Here is a 21,596-nt window from a genome sequence, read left to right on the forward strand (position 1 = left end):
CATGATCACCAAAAAAGGGGAAAGTTCACTTAATGGAACTGCCCTTCCAAATATGCCAATGTGTGCCTGCTGCCTTAAAGTCCTAGCCGTAAACAATGCTGGGTGGTGATACAGATGCTGTGTCTCTTTTCAGTCCTCACTTAGAATCGCTGGTGGGATTGGTTTGCTTGTTAATCATATATGGTCTTCAGGAAATCCAGGCGAAGGAATCTCTAGGAGAAAGAATCTGGGTGTTCAAATGGTTTCCTTTCTCCTCTCAAATTGCTTATGGCACCCTAAGATTTTTCTGTAACTCTCAGCTCCAAAGAGAGGTCTCTGAGTAACTTAAGCATGTTTAAAGGCTTACAGAATGGGGATACGCCTTAAAGGTATAAATACTTGGATTGAAAAAGATTAGAGATGATAATTGTCTTTTCCTCAATCTGAGAGCCATGGAGATACTGTTTAACTGATTTCTAGCCAGGTAAAAGAACCTAGGGAGGTGCGAGCAGAAGGCAATGTTGGGGGAAGCAAGCCTACATCCTATGGGAAGAGGTGCTCTAACAAGCTTCAACTTGACCTCTGTTCCAAGCGTTGGTAATTGTTCCAGAAAGTCGCGGTGGTATATGTCATGGGGGGGAGCTCAGGCCTTGGAATCCCACTGCTACTCATATCCTTCTTGGTTAAGACGCTTGCTACATAACACATTCAGCAGATACCTCTGTCTGTCAGTGCCCTCAAATATTCAGAATGTTGGGTGGTGCTGTCTTGGGTTAGGTATTCCTTATTTAAACATCTAAACTAAGACTACTGTTAAAATCTACTTCCAGTCAGGTAAATATTAATCTCTTGGTAAATTTGCAAGGGCCTTAAACAATATTTCAAGTTCTTTATAGTCAATGGTCTTCTCAGTTATAATAACACTGAAAAATAGATACCTTTCCTGAACAGTAAACCAACCAGACCCATGACAGTCTCCCTAATCATGAGTAACATTTCCACTTGATTTTCGATTGAGAGTAAAGCAAATAAGGCCTCCTGAGATCTCGCCCTGCTCACACCACACACACAACCAATTTCTTGGTTATCATCCCTACAAGTGAATAGCATAATTTGAACCCGTAGCCCAAAACTCAGTTGTACTGAAATTATAATCAGAGGTCCCAGCAGTAGCTTAATCTAAGAAACCTGAAACAAAAAGAGCCTAGAAGACAAATAACAAATCACATGCAAACATCTGATGTTTATAGATGGATAGTCCTTACAAAGTTAAGATCACATATTTGTCACTTATTAACACCGGAAATCTCCCCGGAATTGAATGCATGTTCGAGCCACAGACATCAAAGATTTCCCTCAAATAATTATTAGGCAGTATAAATGAAGGCTAATTGACCATTTATAAATGCTATTTTTAGCAACCAACCCCTCTGGAGCTGCCTGTACCGGGACACTAACAGCCACAGTTGGGCTGCGGTGGAGGAGGCGTTTCCCTGAGCCTCGTGTTCTGCTTTGCGGCAGTGATGGCTGGATCTGTCTCCAAACTCTCGGACATTTTGTCGCAGATGATATCCACGAGACGCTCAAATGTCTGCTTCACATTAACGTTATCCTTGGCACTTGTTTCAAAAAACTCAAAACCTGGAAGAAACACAAAGAAACACAGCTTGGTCGCTTCATACTTCTGCGGAAATTAAATGGGACATGGTGATGGTAGGACAGCAGTGCTGGTAGGTTTGGTTTGGGTGGGAGATGAGAGGCAGGATTGAACAAATGCTACCATCTTGCTATCCATTAACAAGAATTATAAAGTCGAATTAGTGATGTTCACATCTAATTTTTCTCTAGACAAAAAAAAAAAAAAGCCTTGGCAAGAGTTAGTTAGTAAGGACGACATGAAGAATCCTTGACACAGTCTGTCTCTGCCATCTCTTCCTGCAACCCCTGGATCAGCATGCAGCCTCTTCTAATCTTTTCTAGGTCTGGGGTTATTTGGCATTTTTTTAAAAAATTTCCTCATTTCAGATTCTACCAAAATTATTAATTTTCATTTTTTCTTTAACTTCAGGCTTAGAAGACTTCATGTTCATATTCTGCTGTGAAAGGGACTCCCAAACTCCCACATAATGCAGCTCTAACTTTTTCCATGTCTGTCCTACTGCTGCCTAGTAAAGTGTTTGAGGGTAGGCCTTTGGTAAATTTCCTGTATTTAACTGGACATAAGGTGGCACTAAAGAATCATTGGATTTACCCTAAGCGTGCTCCAGCCTCCTTTAGGAAATTTGAGTGGTGTTAGCCTAACAGCCCTCCAGGGCTTTGTATACCATTGCAGCTAGCTACTGGTGCTGATTTTTCCATATCTTCTGTTACCTGTCAGCAGCAATGTTTTATCAACATCTGGGAAAGGACACGATAAATTTCAAATAAGCTGCCAGAAGTGCAAGAAGTTACAAAAAAATGCAGTGACAGTTTCACGCATCGACTGATGTGTCACTGTACCTGGGTAGAAGCAGCCTTAGTAGGCTGCTCTGTACACAGCCTTGTCACTATTGTTCGCATTCACATTCCACGGGCTGAGCTTGCCAGTCAGTTGCCATGACAACCTCCCCACTAGGCCAGCCAGAGATTGCTCTGGTCCATCCAGGGAATGTTGATTTAGGATGTATTGGGTTGAACACAGAAATGCTGTCCTAATCCATTCTGAATTTTACACCCTATAAATCCTCTGGTTACATCTGGCCCTATCTCTGAGGAGCCACATGGATTCAGAATGATTAAATCATGTGATTTCATCCCAGCTCCTGGGGCCAAAAGAGGAAAAAATGGATTAATATTTTGAATCCATGTCAAAATCGCTCTCATGAGCTAGAAATATTTATTTTCTTAAGCAGTATTGAAGATAAACAACAAAAAGCAATTTTCGTGAATTAAAATTTAGTTAAGATAGATGATGATATCTGAGCTCGAATTTCTTTAGTTACTGTGTATTCTACTGTTAAAATCCGAGTGAGTAACCGCAGGATTTGAGCTGAAGGAGCGAGCATGAGTTAAGCCAGGTTCTATAAAATAGAGAATATTTCAAGCCCTCTTTGCCTTGTATTTATTTCCCTTGCATTTGTCTCTCTGGACAGTGTTTATATAGCTCTCTTAAATTCCTAATTTCTTTACAAAATTCTGGCATTAACAGAATCCTCTTTTCTAATGTTTGCAATCTATAGGGCTAGATCGTTCACCTTTCAGCAATTTGATCCAGATTTTGGAAAGCACAATTGCTTAGAATCCATACTTGCCTAGATGTCAGAACTATTTGCATCCTTGTGGGGATTTTCTCAGTGTTAACAGGAGGGTGCTTTAAGTCACAAGATACCAAAACCCCACTGAAATCAAGATCCCTAAATGAGACTTTGTGATAAATTATGGGATTTTTTTTTCTCCAAAGGTTTCACTTTTCTCTCATCGCTTCTGCTGACACATCTTTTATTTATTAGCATGATTTGGGGGAAGGCACTGAACTTGAAGGGTATCATAAAAGATTTGGCCATTGTAAAACAAACCACAGTAATCCGTGCAAACCTTTATCAAATGTGATTCTTTTAATCTGGGCTTAGAGACACACAATGCTGCTGGTGTACAACTTAAGGTCAGTAAAATGATCCTTGAGCCCAGGAGCCAGAATGCTCTGTGTCTTGACCTTACCCTGGAACCCCAGGAAGAGAACACCATATTATAACAGCCCTCCATTTATCCAGCATGGCTGGAGAAGGAGATGCCATAATGTGGTGAGAGGGATGGATTGTCAGATGGGAGATTTAGCCATAGGAGCAATACTTACTGGCTTTGTGACCATGGGAAAGTCATGTTTTTATTCTTATGTTCTTTATTTATGACATTTGTCTTACATTAGGCTCAAATGAGAAAATATATGTAAAAGTGCCAAGCAAACCAGAAAATGTTATTATATAATTATACAATAACTATATAATTAAATAATACTATTATCACAACAATAATAGTAAGAAACTAACATTTGGGAGGTTACTGTAGAACAGGTGCTATTTAAAACACTGTATCTGTAAGGTAGGTGCCAGTATTTTCTCCAAATTATTGATAAGGAAATAGAGGCAGAAAATGGCTGAGTACTTTGCTCATTTACTTGATCAGCCAGTAGTGGCAAAGCTGGCATTTGAACTAAACCTGAACACTCTCCTCCTCCTTCAGATACTCTGCAAAGCCTACTGTTTGGTTCCAGTTGAACTGGAAGTTCTATGTTAAGTAATACAACAAACTTTCATCAATTTACATAGTTAGTGATTAACTAGATTTAACACTCCGGGTGAAACATATGAAACATCTTTTCTTAATGATTCCAAAGGTACTCTGGTATTTTGTGCTGCTTAAGGTTCATCAAGGTGGCCATCAGGACAGCTATATGTCTATAGAGAAATATGTGAAAGGTTCTGGAAATTAGGCCTCCTCTCATTGACCACATGTGCTGTTGGTCATAAAATGAGATATTCAGGATCAAACTCAACATCATTATTTTAGCATATAGTTGTTTGGATTCAGGGCAAAGCAAGTTTACTGTGCAATAAATGATTCTCCATCCTGGGGGATCAGTATCTACAACCAAGCAACTCTATGTGCGACCACACTCCACACCTATGGGTGTCCATGGTGTTTAAAGCTCATGAACTAAATTGTAACCACAAATTCAAACACTTCAGCCTACTTCAGCCTTTATTCTTCTATTGAGTCATTGTTGGGTTTTATGGCCATTACCTACCAATGTATCATACTAAATTCAACTATAGCAGCATGACCTTGTTCTTAGAAATATTTAACCTCCCATTCATACACACGAACATCAGTGGAAAGCCAGCACTTCAGTCAGTGATCCCTAGGAAACAGTCTTTTTCATAAAACTTTGAAGATCATTTCCAATTTACTAGGTAGGACAGCGTGATTTGGCAGATCAAATAAGTAGCCCAAGGTCACAGAGCAAGCTGATTGTGAAGGGTGACAGAGATCTCCTAATAAATAGGTTACTGACTTAGCCTACAGCCTTGGACACCTGTCCCTCAGACTATATCATCCTGTATCAATAATTGCAGCATACACATGTTTTCATCAACAAATCAGTGAACACTTTCAGTTGGTCACAGAAGCACTAATCATCCATTCTAATTTCTCTCTGGCACAGACAGCACTGTTCCAAGCTGGATAAGCCTTGCACCAGGGTTCAGAACATCTTTTTTTAATAAACATTTATTGGACTATAAGTTGATTTACAATGTTGTGTTAGTTTCAGGTGTACAGCAAAGTGATTCAGTTACATACATACATTCATTCTTTTTCAGATTCTTTTCCCGTATAAATTATTAAGAATATTAAGTAGAGTTCTTGCTGGTTATCTATTTTATATATAGTAGTGTGTATATGTTAATCCCAAACTCCTGATTTATCCGCCGCCACCATATTTCCCCTTTGGTAACCATAAATTTGTTTTTGAAATCTGTGAGTCTGTTTCTGTTTTGTAAATAATTTCATTTGTATTTTTATAGATTCCACATGTAAGTAATATCAACAGATATTTGTCCTTCTCTAAGTGTCTTACTTAGTATAATAATCTCTAGATCCATCCATGTTGCTGCAAATGGCATTATTTCATTCTTTTTTTATGACTGAGTAATATTCCACTGTATATATGTATCACATCTTCTTTATCCATTCCTCTGTCAATGGACAGTTAGTTGCTTCCATGTCTTAGCTATTGTAAATAGTGCTGCAATGAACATTGGGGTACATGTATCTTTTCAAATTATGGTTTTCTCTGGAAAAAACACAGGAGTGGGATTGCTGGCTCATATGGCAGCTCTATTTTTAGTTTTTTAAGGAACCTCCATACTGTCCTCCATAACAGTTGTACCAATTTGCATTCCCACCAACAGTCTAGGAGGGTTCCCTTTTCTCCACATCCTCTCCAGTATTTACTGTTTGTAGATATTGTAATGTTGGCCATTCTGACCATTGTGAGGTGACACCTCATTGTAGGTTTGATTTGCATTTCTCTAATAATTAGTGACGTTGAGCATCTTTTCATGTGCTTTTTGGCCAACTGTATGTATTCTTTGGAGAAATGTCTATTTAGATCATCTGTCCATTTTTTGACTGGGTTTTTGGTTTTTTGATATAGAGCTGCATGAGCTGTTTGTATATTTTGGAGATTAATCCCTTGCTGGTTGCTCCATTTGCAAATATCTTCTCTCATTCTGTGTGTTATCTTTTCACTTTATGGTTTTCTTTGCTGTGCAAAAGCTTTTAAGTTTAATTAGATCCCATTTGTTTATTTTTGTTTTCATTACTCTAGGAGGTGGATCCAAAAAGATACTGCTGTGATTTATGTCAGAGTGTTCTGCCTATGTCTTCCTCTAAGAGTATTATAGTGTCCAGCCTTACATTTAGGTCTTTAATCAATTTTGAGTGTACTTTTATGTATAGTGTTAGTGTTCTAATTTCTTTCATTTATGTGTAGCTGTCAAGTTTTCCCAGCATCACTTATTGAAAAGACTGGCTTTTCTCCATCGTATATTCTTGCCTCCTTTGTCGTAGATTAATTGACCATAGATGCAAGGGTCTATTTCTGAGCTTTCTATCCTGGTCCACTGACACAGCAATTTGTCTTTGCACCAGTACCATACTGCTTTTTTTTTTCTTCTAATTTTATTTATTTTTTTGGCTGCATTGGGTCTTTGTTGCTGTGCATGGGCTTTTCTCTAGTTGTGGGGAGTGGGGAGTACTCTTCGTTGCCATGTGTGGGCTTCTCATTGCTGTGGCTTCTCTTGTTGTGGAGCATGGGCTCTAGGCGCGCAGGCTTCAGTAATTGTGGAATGCAGGCTCAGTAGTTGTGGCACATGGGCTTAGTTGCTCTGTGGCATGTGGGATATTCCCAGACCAGGGATTGAACCTGTGTCCCCTGCATTGGCAGAAGGATTCTTAACCACTGTGCCACCCAGGGAAGTCCCTACCATACTGTTTTGATCACTGTAGCATTATAGTATAGTCTGAAGTCAGGGAACCTGATTTCTCCAGCTCAGTTTTTCATTCTCCAGGATGCTTTAGCTATTTGGGGCTTTTTGTGTTTCCATACAAATTTTAAGATTTTTTGTTCTAGATCTGCAAAAACAGCCATTGGTAATTTGATAGGGATTGCATTGAATTGGTAGATTGCACTGGGTAGTATAGTCATTTTGACGATATTGATTCTTCCAATCCAAGAACATGGTGTGTCTTTCCATCTGTTTGTCTTCAATTTCTTTCATCAGCATGTTATAGTTTTCAGGGTACAGGTCTTTTGCCTCCTTAGGTAGGTTTAGTCCTAGGTATTTTATTCTTTCTGATGTGATGATAAATGGGATTGTTTCCTTAATTTCTCTTTCTGATCTTCCATTGTTAGTGTATATAAATGCAAGAAATCCCAGTGTATTAATTTTGTACCCTGCCGCTTTACCGAATTCATTGATGAGCTCTAGTAGTTTGCTGGTAGCATCTTTAGGATTTTCTATGTATAGTATCATGTCTTTTGCAAACAGTTTTACTACTTTTCCAATTTGGATTCCTTTTATTTCTTTTTCTTCTCTGATTGATATGGCTAGAACTTCCAAAACTATATTGAATAAAAGTGGTGAGAGTGAGCATTGTCTTGTTCCTGAGCTTAGAGGAAATGCTTTCAGTTTCTCACCATTGAGAATGATGTTTGCTGTGGGTTTGTCATATGTGGCCTTTATTATGTCGAGGTAGGTTCCCTCTATGCCCACTTTCTGGAGAGTTTTTAATAATAAATGGGTGTTCAATTTTGTCAAAAGATTTTTCTGCATCTACTGAGATTATCATATGGTTTTTCTCCTTCAGTTTGTTAATATGGTGTATCATATTGATTGATTTGCGTATATTGAAGCATCCTTGCATCCCTGCGATAAATCACAATTGATCATGATGTATGATCCTTTTAATGTGTTGGTGAATTCGGTTTTAATGTGTTGCTGGATTCGGTTTGCTAGTATTTTTATTGAGGATTTTTGCATCTATGTTCATCAGTGACATTTCCCTGTAATTTTCTTTTTTTGTGGTATCTTCATCTGGTTTTGGTATCAGGGTGATGGCAACCTCAAAGAATGAGCTTGGGAGTGTTCCTTCATCTGCAATTTTTTGGAAGAGTTTGAGAAGGATAGGTGTTAGTTCTTCTCTAAATGTTTGATAGAACTTGCCTGAGAAGCCCTCTGGTACTGGGCTTTTGGAAGATTTTTAATCACAGTTTCAATTTCAGTGCTTGTGATGGGTCTGTTCACAGTTTCTATTTCTTCCTGGTTCAGTCTTGGAAGGTTGTACCTTTCTAAGAATTTGTCCATCTCTTCTAGGTTGTCCATTTTATTGGCATATAGTTGTTTGAACTAATTCTTATGATACTTTGTGTATCTGTGGTGTCAGTTGTATCTTATTTTTCATTTCTTTTTTTTTTTAACATCTTTACTGGAGTATAATTGCTTTACAATGGTGTATGAGTCTCTGCTGTATAAAAAAGAGAATCAGCTATACGTATACATATATCCCCATATCCCCTCCCTCTTGCATTTCCCTTACACCCTCCCTGTCCCACCCCTCTAGGTGGTCACACAGCACTTAACTGATCTCCCTGTGCTATGCAGCTACTTGCCACTACTATCTATTTGATATTTGGTAATATGTATGTCCATGCCACTCTCTCACTTTGTCCCAGCTTACCCTTTCCCCTCCCAGTGTCCTCAAGTCCATTCTCTATATCTGCTTCTTTATTCCTGTCGTGCCCCAAGGTTCTTCAGAAACATATATTATTATTTTTTAGATTCCATATATATGTGTTAGCATACAGTATTTGTTTTTCTCTCTCTGACTTACTTCACTCTGTATGACAGTCTCTAGGTCCATCCACCTCACTACAAATAACTCAATTTCATTCTTTGTATGGCTGAGTAATACTTCATTGTATATATATACCCATTCATCTATCGATGGACACTTAGATTGCTTCCATGTCCTGGCTATTGTAAATAGAGGTGCAATGAACATTGTGGTACATGATTCTTTTTGAATTATGGTTTTCTCAGGGTAGATGTCCAGTAGTGTGATTACTGGGTCTTATGGTAGTTCTATTTTTACTTTTAAAGGAACCTCCATACTGTTCTCCATAGTGGCTGTATCAATTTACATTCTCACCAACAGTGCAAGAGGGTTCCCTTTTTCCCACACCCTCTCTAGCATTTATTGTTTGTAGATATTTTGATGATGGCCATTCTGACTGGTATCAGGTGATACCTCATTGTAATTTTGTTTTGTATTTCTCTAATGATTAGTGATGTTGAGCATCCTTTCATTTGTTTGTTGGTAATCTTTATATCTTTGGAGAAATGTCTTTTTAGGTCTTCTGCCCATTTTTGGATTGGGTTGTTTGTTTTTTTGATATTGAGTTGCATGAGCTGCTTGTATATTTGGGAGATTAATCCTTTGTCAGTTGCTTCATTTGCAAATATTTTCTCCTGTTCTGAGGGTTACCTTTTCATCTTGTTTATGGTTTCCTTTGGTTTCCTTTGCTGTGCAAAAGCTTTTAAGTTTCACTAGGTCCCACTTGTTTAGTTTTGTTTTTATTTCTATTTCTCTAAGAGGTGGGTCAAAAAGGATCTTGTTGTGATTTATGTCATAAAATGTTCTGCCTATGATTTCCTCTAAGAGTTTTATAGTGTCTGGCATTACATTTAGGTCTTTAATCCATTTTGAGTTTATTTTTGTGTATGGTGTTAGGGAGTGTTCTACTTTCATTCTTTTACATGTAGCTGTCCAGTTTTCCCAGCACCACTTATTGAAGAGGCTGTCTTTTCTCCATTGTATATCCTTGCCTCCTTTGTCATAGATTAGTTGACCATAGGTGCATGGGTTTATCTCTGGGCTTTCTATCTTGTTCCATTGATCTATATTTCTGTTTCTGTGCCAGTACCATACTGTCTTGATTACTGTAGCTTTTTAGTATAGTCTGAAGTCAGGGAGCCTGATTCCTCCAGCTCCATTTTTCTTTCTCAAGATTGCTTTGGGTATCAGGATCTTTTGACTTTCCATACAAATTGTGAAATTTTTTGTTCTAGTTCTGTGAAAAAATGCCATTGGTAGTTTGATATGGATTGCATTGAATGTGTAGATTGCTTTGGGCAGTATATCATTTCACAGTGTTGAGTCTTCCAATCCAAGAACATGGTATATCTCTCCATCTGTTTCTATCATCTTTAATTTCTTTCATCTTTAATTTCTTTCATCAGTGTCTTATAGTTTTTGCATATAGGTATTTTGTCTCTTTATGTAAGTTTATACCTAGGTATTTTATTCTTTTTGATGCAGTGGTAAATGGGAGTGTTTCCTTAATATCCCTTTCAGATTTTTCATCATTAATGTATAGGAATGCAAGAGATTTCTGTGCATTAATTTTGCATCCTGCTACTTTACCAAATTCATTGATTAGCTCTAGTTTTCTGGTAGTATCCTAAGGATACTCTCTATATATATAGTATGTCATCTGCAAACAGTGACAGCTTTACTTCTTTCCTGATTTGGATTCCTTTTATTTCTTTTTCTTCTCTGATTATTGTGGCTAAAACTTCCAAAAGTATGTTGAATAACAGTGGGGAGAGTGGCAACCTTGTCTTGTTCCTGATGTTAGAGGAAATGTTTTCTGTTTTTCACTGTTGAGCCCAATGTTGGCTGTGGGTTTGTCATATATGGCCTTTATTATATTGAGGTAGGTTCCCTCTATGCCTACTTTCTGTAAGGTTTTTATCATAAATGGTGTTGAATTTTGTCAAAAGCTTTTTCTGCATCTATTGAGATGATCATATGGTTTTTCTCCTTCAATTTGTTAATATGGTGTATCACATTGATTGATTTGCATATACTGAAAAATCCTTGCATTTCTGGGATAAACTCCACTTGATCATGGTGTATAATCCTTTTAATGTGTTGTTGGATTGTATTTACTAGTATTTGGTTGAGGATGTTTGCATCTATGTTCATCAGGGATACTGGCCTGTCGTTTTCTTTTTTTGTGATACCTTTTTCTGGTTTTGGTATCAAGGTGATGGTGGCCTCATAGAATGAGTTTGGGAGAATTCTCCCCTCTGCTATATTTTGGAAGAGTTTGAGGAGGATAGGTGTTAGCTCTTCTCTAAATGTTTGATAGAATTCACCTGTGAAACCATCTGGTCCTGGGCTTTTGTTTGTTGGAAGATTTTAATCATAGTTTCAATTTCAGTGCTTGTGATTGCTCTGTTTATATTTTCTATTTCTTCCTGGTTTATATTTTCTATTCCTGGTTCAGTCTCAGAAGGTTGTGCTGTTCTCAGAATTTGTGCTGTTCTCAGAATTTGTCCATTTCTTCCAGGTTGTCCATTTTATTGGCATATAGTTGCTTGCAGTAATCTCTCATTAACCTTTGTATTTCTGCAGTGTCAGTTGTTACTTCTCCTTTTTCATTTCTAATTTCTAATTTCATTTCTAATTCTATTCTACCACTGCATCATATTCTATTCTATCTTTTTTTCTTGATGAATCTGGCTAATGGTTTATCAATTGTTTATCTTCTCAAAGAACCAGCTTTTAGCTTTATTGATCTTTGCTATTGTTCATTTCTTTCATATTTTTTTCTGATCTGATCTTTATGATTTCTTTCCTTCTGCTAACTTTGGGGTTCTTTATGTTCTTTCTCTAATTGCTTTAGGTGTAAGATTAAGTTGTTTATTTGAGATTTTTCTTGTTTCTTGAGGTACGGTTGTATTGCTATAAACATCTTCCTTAGAACTGCTTTTGCTGCATCCCATAGGTTTTGGGTCATTTTGTTTGCATTGTCATTTGTTTGTAGGTAGTTTTTGATTTCTTCAGTGATCTCTTGCTTATTTAGTAGTGTATTGTTTAGCCTCCATGTGTATGTATTTTTTACAGATTTTTTTCCTGTAATTGATATCTAGTCTCATAATGTTGTGGTTGGAAAAGATACTTGATACAATTTCAATTTTCTTAAATTTATCACTTGGTTTGTGACCCAAGATATGATCTATCCTGGAGAATGTTCCATGAGCACTTGAGAACAAAGTGTATTCTGTTGCTTTTGGATGGAATGTCCTATAATTATCAATTAAGTCCATCTTGTTTAATGTATCATTTAAAGCTTGTGTTTCCTTATTTACTTTCATTTTGGATGATCTGTCCATTGGTGAAAGTGGGGTGTTAAAGTCCCCTACTATTATTGTGTTACTATTGATTTCCCCTTTTATGGCTTTTTAGCATTTTCCTTATGTGTTGAGGTGCTCCTATGTTGGGTGCATAAATATTTACAATTGTTATATCTTCTTCTTGGATTCATCCCTTGATAATTATATAGGGTCCTTCTTTGTCTCTTGTAATAGTCATTATTTTAAAGTCTATTTTGTCTGATATGAGAATTTTGTCTGATATGAGAATTGCTACTCCAGCATTCTTTTGATTTCCATTTGCATGGAATATCTTTTTCCATCACCTCACTTTCAGTCTGTATGTGTCCCTAGGTCTGAAGTGGGTCTCTTGTAGACAGCATATATATGGGTCTTGTTTTTGTATCCATTCAGCCAGTCTATGTCTTTTGGTTGGAGCATTTAATCCATTTACATTTAAGGTAATTATCGATATGTATGTTCCTATTACCATTTTGTTACTTGTTTTGGGTTTGTTATTGTAGCTCTTTTCCTCCTCTTGTGTTTCCTGCCTAGAGAAGTTCCTTTAGCATTTGTTGTAAAGCTGGTTTGGTCATGCTGAATTCTTAGCTTTTGCTTGTCTGTAAAGTTTTTAATTTCTCCATCAAATCTGAATGAGATCCTTGCTGGGTAGAGTAATCTTGGTTGTAGGCTTTCCCTTTCATCAGTTTCATTATGTCCTGCCACTCCTTTCTGGCTTGCAGAGTTTCTGCTGAAAGATCAGCTGTTAACCTTATGGGGATTCCCTTGTGTGTTATTTTTCTCTTCCTGCTTTTAATATTTTTTCTCTGTATTTAATTTTTGATAGTTTGATTAATATGTGTCTTGGCATGTTTCTCCTTGGATTTATCCTGTATGGGAATCTCTGTACTTCCTGGACTTGGTTGGCTATTTCCTTTCCTATATTAGGGAAGTTTTCAACTATAATCTCTTCAAGTATTTTCTCAGTCCCTTTCTTTTTCTCTTCTTCTTCTGGATGCTATAATTTGAATGTTCATGTGTTTAATGTTTTCTGAGAGGTCTCTGAGACTGCCCTCAATTCTTTTCATTCTTTTTTCTTTATTCTACTCTGCAGCAGTTATTTCCACTATTTTATCTTCCAGGTCACTTATCCGTTCTTCTGTGTCAGTTATTCTGCTATTGATTCCTTCTAGATAATTTTAAATTTCATTTATTGTGCTGTTCATCATTGTTTGCTCTTTAGTTCTTCTAGGTCCTTGTTAAACGTTTCTTATATTTTCTCCATTTTATTTCCAAGTGTTTGGATCACTGTTGCTATCATTACTCTGTATTCTTTTTCAGGTAGGCTGCCTATTTCCTCATTTGTTTGGTCTGGTGGGTTTTTACCTTGCTCCTTCATCTGCTGTTTCTCTGCCTTCTCATTTGCTTAACTTACTGTGTTTGGGGTCTTTTTTTGCAGGCTTCAGGTTCGTAGTTCCCATTGTTTTTGGTGCCTGCCCCCAGTGGCTAAAGTTGGTTCAGTGGGTTGTGTAGGCTTCCTGGTGGAGGGGACTGGTGCGCCTGTGTTCTGTTGGATGAAGCTGGATCTTGTCTTTCTGGCAGTCAGGGCTACATCCGGAAGTGTGTTTTGGGGTGTCTGTGAACTTAGTATGATTTTAGGCAGCCTCTCTGCTAATGGGTGGGGTTGTGTTCTGTCTTTCTAGTTGTTTGGCATGGGATGTCCAGCACTGGAACTTGCTGGTCATTGAGTGGAGGTGGGCCTTAGTGTTGAGAGAGAGATCTCTGGGAGAGCTCTTGCTGACTGATATTATGAGGTGCTGGGAGGTCTCTGGTGGACCAGTGTCCTGAACTCTGCTCTCCCACCTCAGAGGCCTCACACCCAGCCAGAGCACCAAGACCCTGTCAGCCACACGGCCAGGTATGTGGGGAGTTTCTTGCCTTTTGGGTAGTCTGAGGTCTCTGTCAGTGTTCTGTAGGAGCTGTTCTGCATGTAGATGTATTTTTGTAGAGGGAGTTGATCTCCATGTCTTACTCCTCCGCCATCTTGAAGGTCCTCCCTCATTTCTATTTTTATTGATTTGAGCCCTCTCTCTTTTTTCCTTGATGAGTCTGGCAAAAGGTTTATTGATTTTGTTTGTCTTTCTGAAGAGCCAGCCTTCATTGATCTTTTGTACTGTTTTCTTCATTTCTATTTCATTTATTTCTGCTCTGATCTTTATGATTTCTTTCCTTCTACTAACTTTGGGTTTTGTTTGTTCTTCTTTCTCTAGTTGCTCTAGATGTAAGGTTAGGTTGTTTGAGATTTTTCTTTTTTCCTGAGGTGAGGTTGTATTGCTATGAACTTCCCTTTTGGAACTGCTTTTTTGCTGCCTCTGATAGGTTTTGGTTCATCATGTTTTCATTGTCGTCTGTTTCTAGGTACTTATTTGATTTCCTCTTTGATTTCTTGAGTGATCCATTGGTTATTTAGTAGCATATTGTTTAGCCTCCATGTGTTTGTGTTTTTTACAGTTTCTTTTTCCTGTAATTGATTTCTAATCTCATAGGGTTGTGGTTGGAAAAGATGCCTGATATGATTTCAATTTTCTTAAATTCATCAAGGCTTGATTTGTGGCCCAAGATATGATCTATCCTGAAGAACGTTTCATGTGCACCTAAGAAGAATGTGTATTCTGCTGCTTTTGGATGGAATGTTCTACAAATATTAAGTCCATCTGGTCTAATGTGTCATTTAAGGCCTGGGTTTCCTTACTGATTTTCTGTGTGGATGGTTTGTCCATTGATGAAAGTGAGGTGTTAAAATCCCCCACTACTATTGTGTTACAGTTGATTTCTCCCCTTATGGCTGTTAGCATTTGCCTTATATATTGAGGTGTTCCTACGTTGGGTGCATACATATTTACAATTGTTAATCTTCTTCCTGGATTGATCCTCACTTTTTCATTATGTAGTGTCCTTTGTGTCTTACAACAGTCTTAATTTTAGTCTATTTTGTCTGATATGAGTATTGCTACATCAGTTTTCTTTTGATTTCCATTTGCATGTAATATCTTTTTCCATACCCTCACTGTCAGTCTGTATGTGCCCCTCAGTCTGAAGTGAGTCTCTTGTAAGACAGCATATATACAGGTCTTGTTTTTATATCCCTTCAGCCAGCCTATGCTTTGATTGGAGCATTTACATTTAAGGTAATTACTGATATGTATGTTCTTATTGCCATTTTGTCAATTGTTTTGGATTTGTTTTTGTAGGTCTTTTTTCTTTCAGTTGTATGTCTTTTTTCTTCCAGTACCCTTTTGTTCTCTTGTGATTTGATGACTATCTTTAGTATTAGATTTGGATTCCTTTTGTGTGTGTGTATCTATTGTATATTTCTGGTTTGCAGTTCCCATGAGGTTTTGGTATAGCAGCCTATGTATAAACAAGAGTGTTTTAAGTTACTGGTCTCTTAATTTCCAATGCATTTCCAATATCCTGCATTTGTACTCTCCTCTTCTGACGAATGCTGGGTTTGATATCCTATTTTTGTGTGGATGATTTCCTGCCTTTACTGGTGAGCTTTTCCATTAGTAATTTTCTTGTTTCTAATTAGTAATTTTCTTGTTTCTAATTATGGCCTTTATTTCCCCCACCTAGAGAAGGTCCCTTATTGTGTGTTAGGCTGGTGTGGTGGTGCTGAATTCTCTTAGCTTTTGCTTGTCTGTAAAGCTTTTGAGTTCTCTGTCGAGTCTGAACGAGAGCCTTGCTGGGTAGAGTATTCTTGTTTGTAGGTTTTTTCCCTTTCATCACTTTAAATATATCATGCCACTCCCTTCTGGCTTACCGTTTCTGCTGATAACCTTATGGGGTTCCCTTGTGTGTTGATTTTACTATTTTCTCTTTGTTTTTAATTTTTGTCAGTTTGATTAGAATGTGTCTTGGTGTTCCTCCTTGGGTTTATCTTGTATGGGACTCTCTATACTTCCTGGACTTCTGTGACAGTTTCTTTTCACGTGTTAGGGAAGTTTACAGCTATAATCTTTTCAAATATTTTCTCAGGCCCTTTCTCTCTCTCTCCTCCTTCTGGCATCCCTATAATGTGAACAGTGATGCATTTCATGTTGTCCCAGGGTGAGGCAGCAGAGAGAGGTGGTACAAACCAGATTTCACTCTTCTAACCAAGGGATGTGATCCTACACCCTAACGTCATACCAGTAGAAGGATACCTTCAGTAGAATCACCTGAAGTACTTAAGAGCTTTTAAACTTCACCCCCAGACATACTGGAATTGTGAGGAGGAGAAGGGCCTTGAATATGCCCTTTAAATAGCTCCTTAGGTGGTTTCTTATGCACACGAAAGGTTAAGATTCACTAGCCTCTCTACACCCATGTTCATTACAGCATCATTCACAATAGCCAAAAGGTGGAAGCTAACCCAAGTATCCATCAACTGATGAATGGATAAACAAAATGTGGTATATACATACACTGGACTATTATTCAGCCTTAAAAGAAATTCTGACACATGCTACAACATGTATGAATCAATGTGAAATAAACCAGTCACAAAGAAGTCAAATTCAGAGAGACTGAAGGTGGAGGGCCAGAGTCTGAGGGAGGGAAAAACAGTTGTCATTTAGAGTTTCACTTTTGCAAGATGTTCTGGGGATTGGTTGCAAAACAAAGTGAATACATGCTGAACTGTTCACTTAACATAAAATTTACCATGTTAGCCATTTTTATGTGTATTTTACCAAAATTTAAAAAAATCGTAGTGATAAATGCCTCTATTAAGAAACAAGAAGAATCTCAAACTTAATACCTCAAGAAACTAGAAAAAGAAGAACAAACAAAGTCCAAAGTTAGCAGAAGGAAGGAACTGACAAAGATCAGAGTTGAAATGAATGAAGTAGCAACAAACAAAAAGTAATAGCTGGTTCTCAGAAAAGAGAAGCAAAATTGACAAACCCATAGCTAGACCTTCCAAGAAAAAAAGAGAACTCAAACCAGAAATGAAAGAAGAGACATTACCACAGCAATACAAATGTTCATAAGAGACTGCCATGAACAATTATATGTCAACAAATTGGACAACCTATGTTTCTAGGAATTTATCCAAGATGGAATCATGAAGAAATAATCTGAACAGAACAATTACAAGTAAGGAAACTGGATCAGTCATCAAAAACCTCTCAACAAATAAAAGCCCAGGATGCTTCACTGGTGAATTCTATCAAAGAAGAATTCATAGCAACACTTCATTTTATGATATTTTTATGATATCAGCATTACCCAGATACCAAAACAAGGACGCAACAAGAAAATTACACATCAATATCCCTAAAGAAATCTTCAACATAATATTAGCAAACCAAATTCAACAATACAGTAAAAGAATTTTATACACCACGATTAAGTGGGCTATATTCCAGGGATGCGAGGATGATTCAACATCTGCCTATCAATCAATCAACATGATATACCACATGAACAAAATGAAAGATAAAAATCATCATCTCAATAGGTGCAGAAAAAGCATTTAACAAAATTCAGCATCCATGTATGATAAAAAAAAACTCTCACGAAGTGGATAGAGAGGGACTGTACTTCAACATAATAAAGGCCATATATGCCCAGCCCACATCATACTCAATGGTGAGAAGCTGAAAGCTTTTTCTCTAAGATCAAGGAACAAGGCAGAAATACCGTCTCTTTCCCCTTTGATTTACCATGGTAGTGGAAGTTTGAGTCAGAGAAATCAGGCAAGAAAAGGAAATAAAAGGCATCCAAATTGGAAAGGAAGCAGTAAAACTGTCAATACCTGCAGATGACATATTAAATATAGAAAAACCTAAAGACTCCGTCACAAAACTGTAGAACTAATAAACAAGTTTGGTAAAGTTGTAGGATACAAAATCAATTACAAAAATCTGTTTTGTTTCTATTCAATAATAACATAATCAGAGAAATTTTTAAAAATCCCATTTTCAATTACATTAAAAAGGAATAAAATAAATTTAACCTAGGTGGTGAAAGATATGTATACTGAACTGCAAGACAATGAAAAAAATTGAAGATACAAATAAATGAAAAGATAGTTCATGCTCATAGATTGGAAGAGTATTGTTAAAATGTCTATACTACCCAAAGGAATCTACAGATTCAATGAAATCCCTATCAAGGCACTTTTCACAGAAAGAACAAACAATCCTACATTTTATATGAAACCACACAATACACCCCAAATAGTCAAAGCAATCTTGAGCAAGAACAAAGCTAGAGGCAACATGCTCCCTGATTTCAAACAATATTATGAAGCTATAGTAATCAAAACAGTATTTTGTGACATAAAAACAGACACACAGATCAGTGGAAAAGAGAGTCCAGGAAGAAAACCATGTAGATGTGGTCAGTTAATTTATAACAAAGGAGCCAAAAGTATACAGTGGAGAAAGGACAGTCTCTTTAATAAGTGGTGCTGAGAAAACTGGACAACCACATGGAGAAGAATAAGACTGGATCACTAACTTAGACCATACACAAAAATTAACTCAACATGGATAAATGATTGAACATAAGACCTAAAACTATAAAACTCCTAGAAGAAAACATGAGCAGTAAACTCCTTGATAATGGTCTTGGTGATGATATTTTAGATCTGACTCTAAAAGCAAGAGCAACAAAAACAAAAATAAACAAGTGGGACTACATCAAATTAAAAAGCTTCTAAGGAAACCATCAACAGAATGAAAAGGTAACCTACACATATCAATAGCAAAAAACAAAACAATCTAATTAATGAGAAGAGGATCTAAACAGACATTTTTCTGATGAAGACAAACAGGTGGCCAAGAGGTACATGAAAAGATGCTCAACATCACTAATCAGGGAAATGCAAATCAAAACCACAATGAGACATCACCTCACACCTATCAGAATGGCTATTATCAAAAACAAAATAACAAGTGTTGGCAAGAATGTGGAGAAAAGGGAACCCTTGTGTACTGTTGGTGGGAATGGAAATTGGTGCAGCCACTGTGGAAAACAGAATGGAGTTCCTCAAAAAATTAAAAATAGAAGTACTGTATGATCCAGCAATTCCCCTTTGGGTTATTTATCTGAAGAAACCAAACAATAACTGGAAAAAATATATGCACCCTCATGTTTATAGCAGCATTATTTACAATAGCTAAGACATGGAAACAACCTAAGAGTACATAGATTGTGTGAATGAATTTTAAAAATGTGATATATGTGTGTGTATATATATATATATACACGCATGTATATATATATATACACACACAAAATAGAACATTATTCAGCCATATAAAGATGAAACCTTGCCCTCTGCAACAACATGGATAGACTTTGAAGGCATTATGCTAAGTGAAATAAGTCAAACAGAGAAAGACAAATGCTGTATGATCTAATTTATATGTAAAATAAAAAGATTAAGCTCAGAGATTCAGAGAACAGATTGGTGGTTGCCAGAGGTGGGGTTGGCAGGGTAGGCAAAATGGGGGTCAAAGAGTACAAACTTCCAGTTATAAAAGATTTACTATCCTTATACACTGCTGATGGGAGTGTAAAATGATGCAGCCTCTTTGGAAAACATTCTGATAGTTTCTCAAATAGTTAAACATACTTATTGTATGACCCAGCAATTCCACTTCTAGGTACAGTACAGCGAGAAATGAAAACAAACGTCCACACAAATCTTACACAGAAATGTTTACAATAGCAATAGTTATAATAAACAAAAAGAAACAGCTTGAGTGTCCATCAACTGATGAATGGATAAATAAAATGTGGAATATGCATATAATGGAATACCTTTCAGCTATAAACTACTGATACAGGCTACAATGTAGATAAACCTTGAAAACACTATGTTAAGTGGAAGAAGTCAGACAAAAAAGGACTACATAGGATATGATTCCATTTATATGGCATGTCCAAAATAGGCAAATCTATAGAGTCAGGAGAAATAGGAAGTAGACACTAATGAGCATAGCTTTTCTTCCTGGGGTGATGAAAATTGATTGTGGTAAATGTTGCACAGCTCTGTGAACATACTAAGAACCACTGAATTGAACACTCTAAACGGGTGAATTGCATGGTATGTGAATTAGATCTCAATAAGGTGTACGTATATATGTATTTATTAAGAATCACTGTTTTAAATGAATGAGAATGTATGTTGTCCAGAAAAGGTCTCTCCAGAAGGAATCTCCATGCCTTACTGGGGGAACCATTCCACCGATAAAGGATTCTGTCAATCAGAAAATATCGCCTCATGCCCAACACAAACATTTCAAACAGGTATTTGTCCATTGTTTTTGCTCTAGCCTCAGTGGAGATGACAGAGAAGCTGCTTATTAGGAGGACATTTGAATACATTCTGGTGAATATGAGGAACACGAACCACTCTCAGCTTGGCTGCTGGTACCACTCTCTCTACTTGGCTCCCTGACGGTCAAGTGAGTGCTGGGTCCCACAGAAGTCTGGCACTTTTTCAGACCAATACCCACACAGGGTAGCTTAAGGCTGAAAGCATGCTTCTCATTAAGGTAGCAGGTCCTGGGAAGGCTCCCCTTGGCACCTGAAGAGTACTGAAATGTCATAGCACCCCACAAGAGACTCTGTTCCCCTTGCAACTGTACTGCATTAGTGGTTATAATCACAGCTCAAATATTCAAATATTGAGCGTTAACTACGACCTTCTCAGCCTTTTCATATTCCCACGCATCAATGGCTATGCCATGTTGTGAAATACCATTTGTTTCCATAAGACATTCTGGGGAACTGTTTCTCTTTCTCCACCCCAGGAAAATCTTAAAAATCTTAAACACCCTTTGGGGCACTATGACTGTGTTCAACTTCATTTTCAGAGAAAAAAAATTACAACTGTCTTTTCGTTCCATAAAAATCATAGTGCAGTAAATCATTTTCATCTCTAATTGTTAAAAATCTATGATCTGTCCTTAGGTTTCTATTCCCAAACTCCTAAATGAGAAGACTTTCTAGCTGCAGTGTCAATGTCTTATCTTCCCTTTCCTGTGGAACTGAATGAACCAGAGCAGCAAGGAAAGGTCATTCTGTTGCCAGGTGGGTGACATTTGGGCCAGATCTTGGGATTGCTGAGCAGCACGACAAGCTATGGTATTAGCTTGTTCCCTGCTGGGCCCCAGGCTGGAGACAGACTTTAGAGGAATTGGTAAGGATTTTGACCCACTTGCCTGAAGAAGGGCCGCAGAAAGCAGACAAAAGCTGGAGAATGGGAGTTCAGCCCAAGGTCTGTGTTGCTAAAATAAAAGGTCAAGTATTCTAGTCTTTGAGTCCTTGCCCTTAGCCAGGCCTGACTAGTTGGTAGCT

General features: G+C 37.4%; 1 protein-coding gene across 1 annotated transcript in view; it reads right to left on the reverse strand.

The window, feature by feature from the left end:
* Positions 1-1,104: 1,104 nt before the first annotated feature.
* Positions 1,105-21,596, reverse strand: part of RAB3C (RAB3C, member RAS oncogene family) — a 302,764-nt gene continuing 282,272 nt past the window's right edge. The window contains exon 5 of the mRNA XM_060009460.1: positions 1,105-1,620. Within this exon, the coding sequence (XP_059865443.1) occupies positions 1,433-1,620 (188 nt within the window). The 3' untranslated portion in view covers positions 1,105-1,432. The remainder of the gene's footprint in view (positions 1,621-21,596) is intronic.

This window comes from Delphinus delphis, chromosome 3 (genome assembly GCF_949987515.2).
Source record: "Delphinus delphis chromosome 3, mDelDel1.2, whole genome shotgun sequence".
NCBI lineage: Eukaryota > Metazoa > Chordata > Mammalia > Artiodactyla > Delphinidae > Delphinus > Delphinus delphis.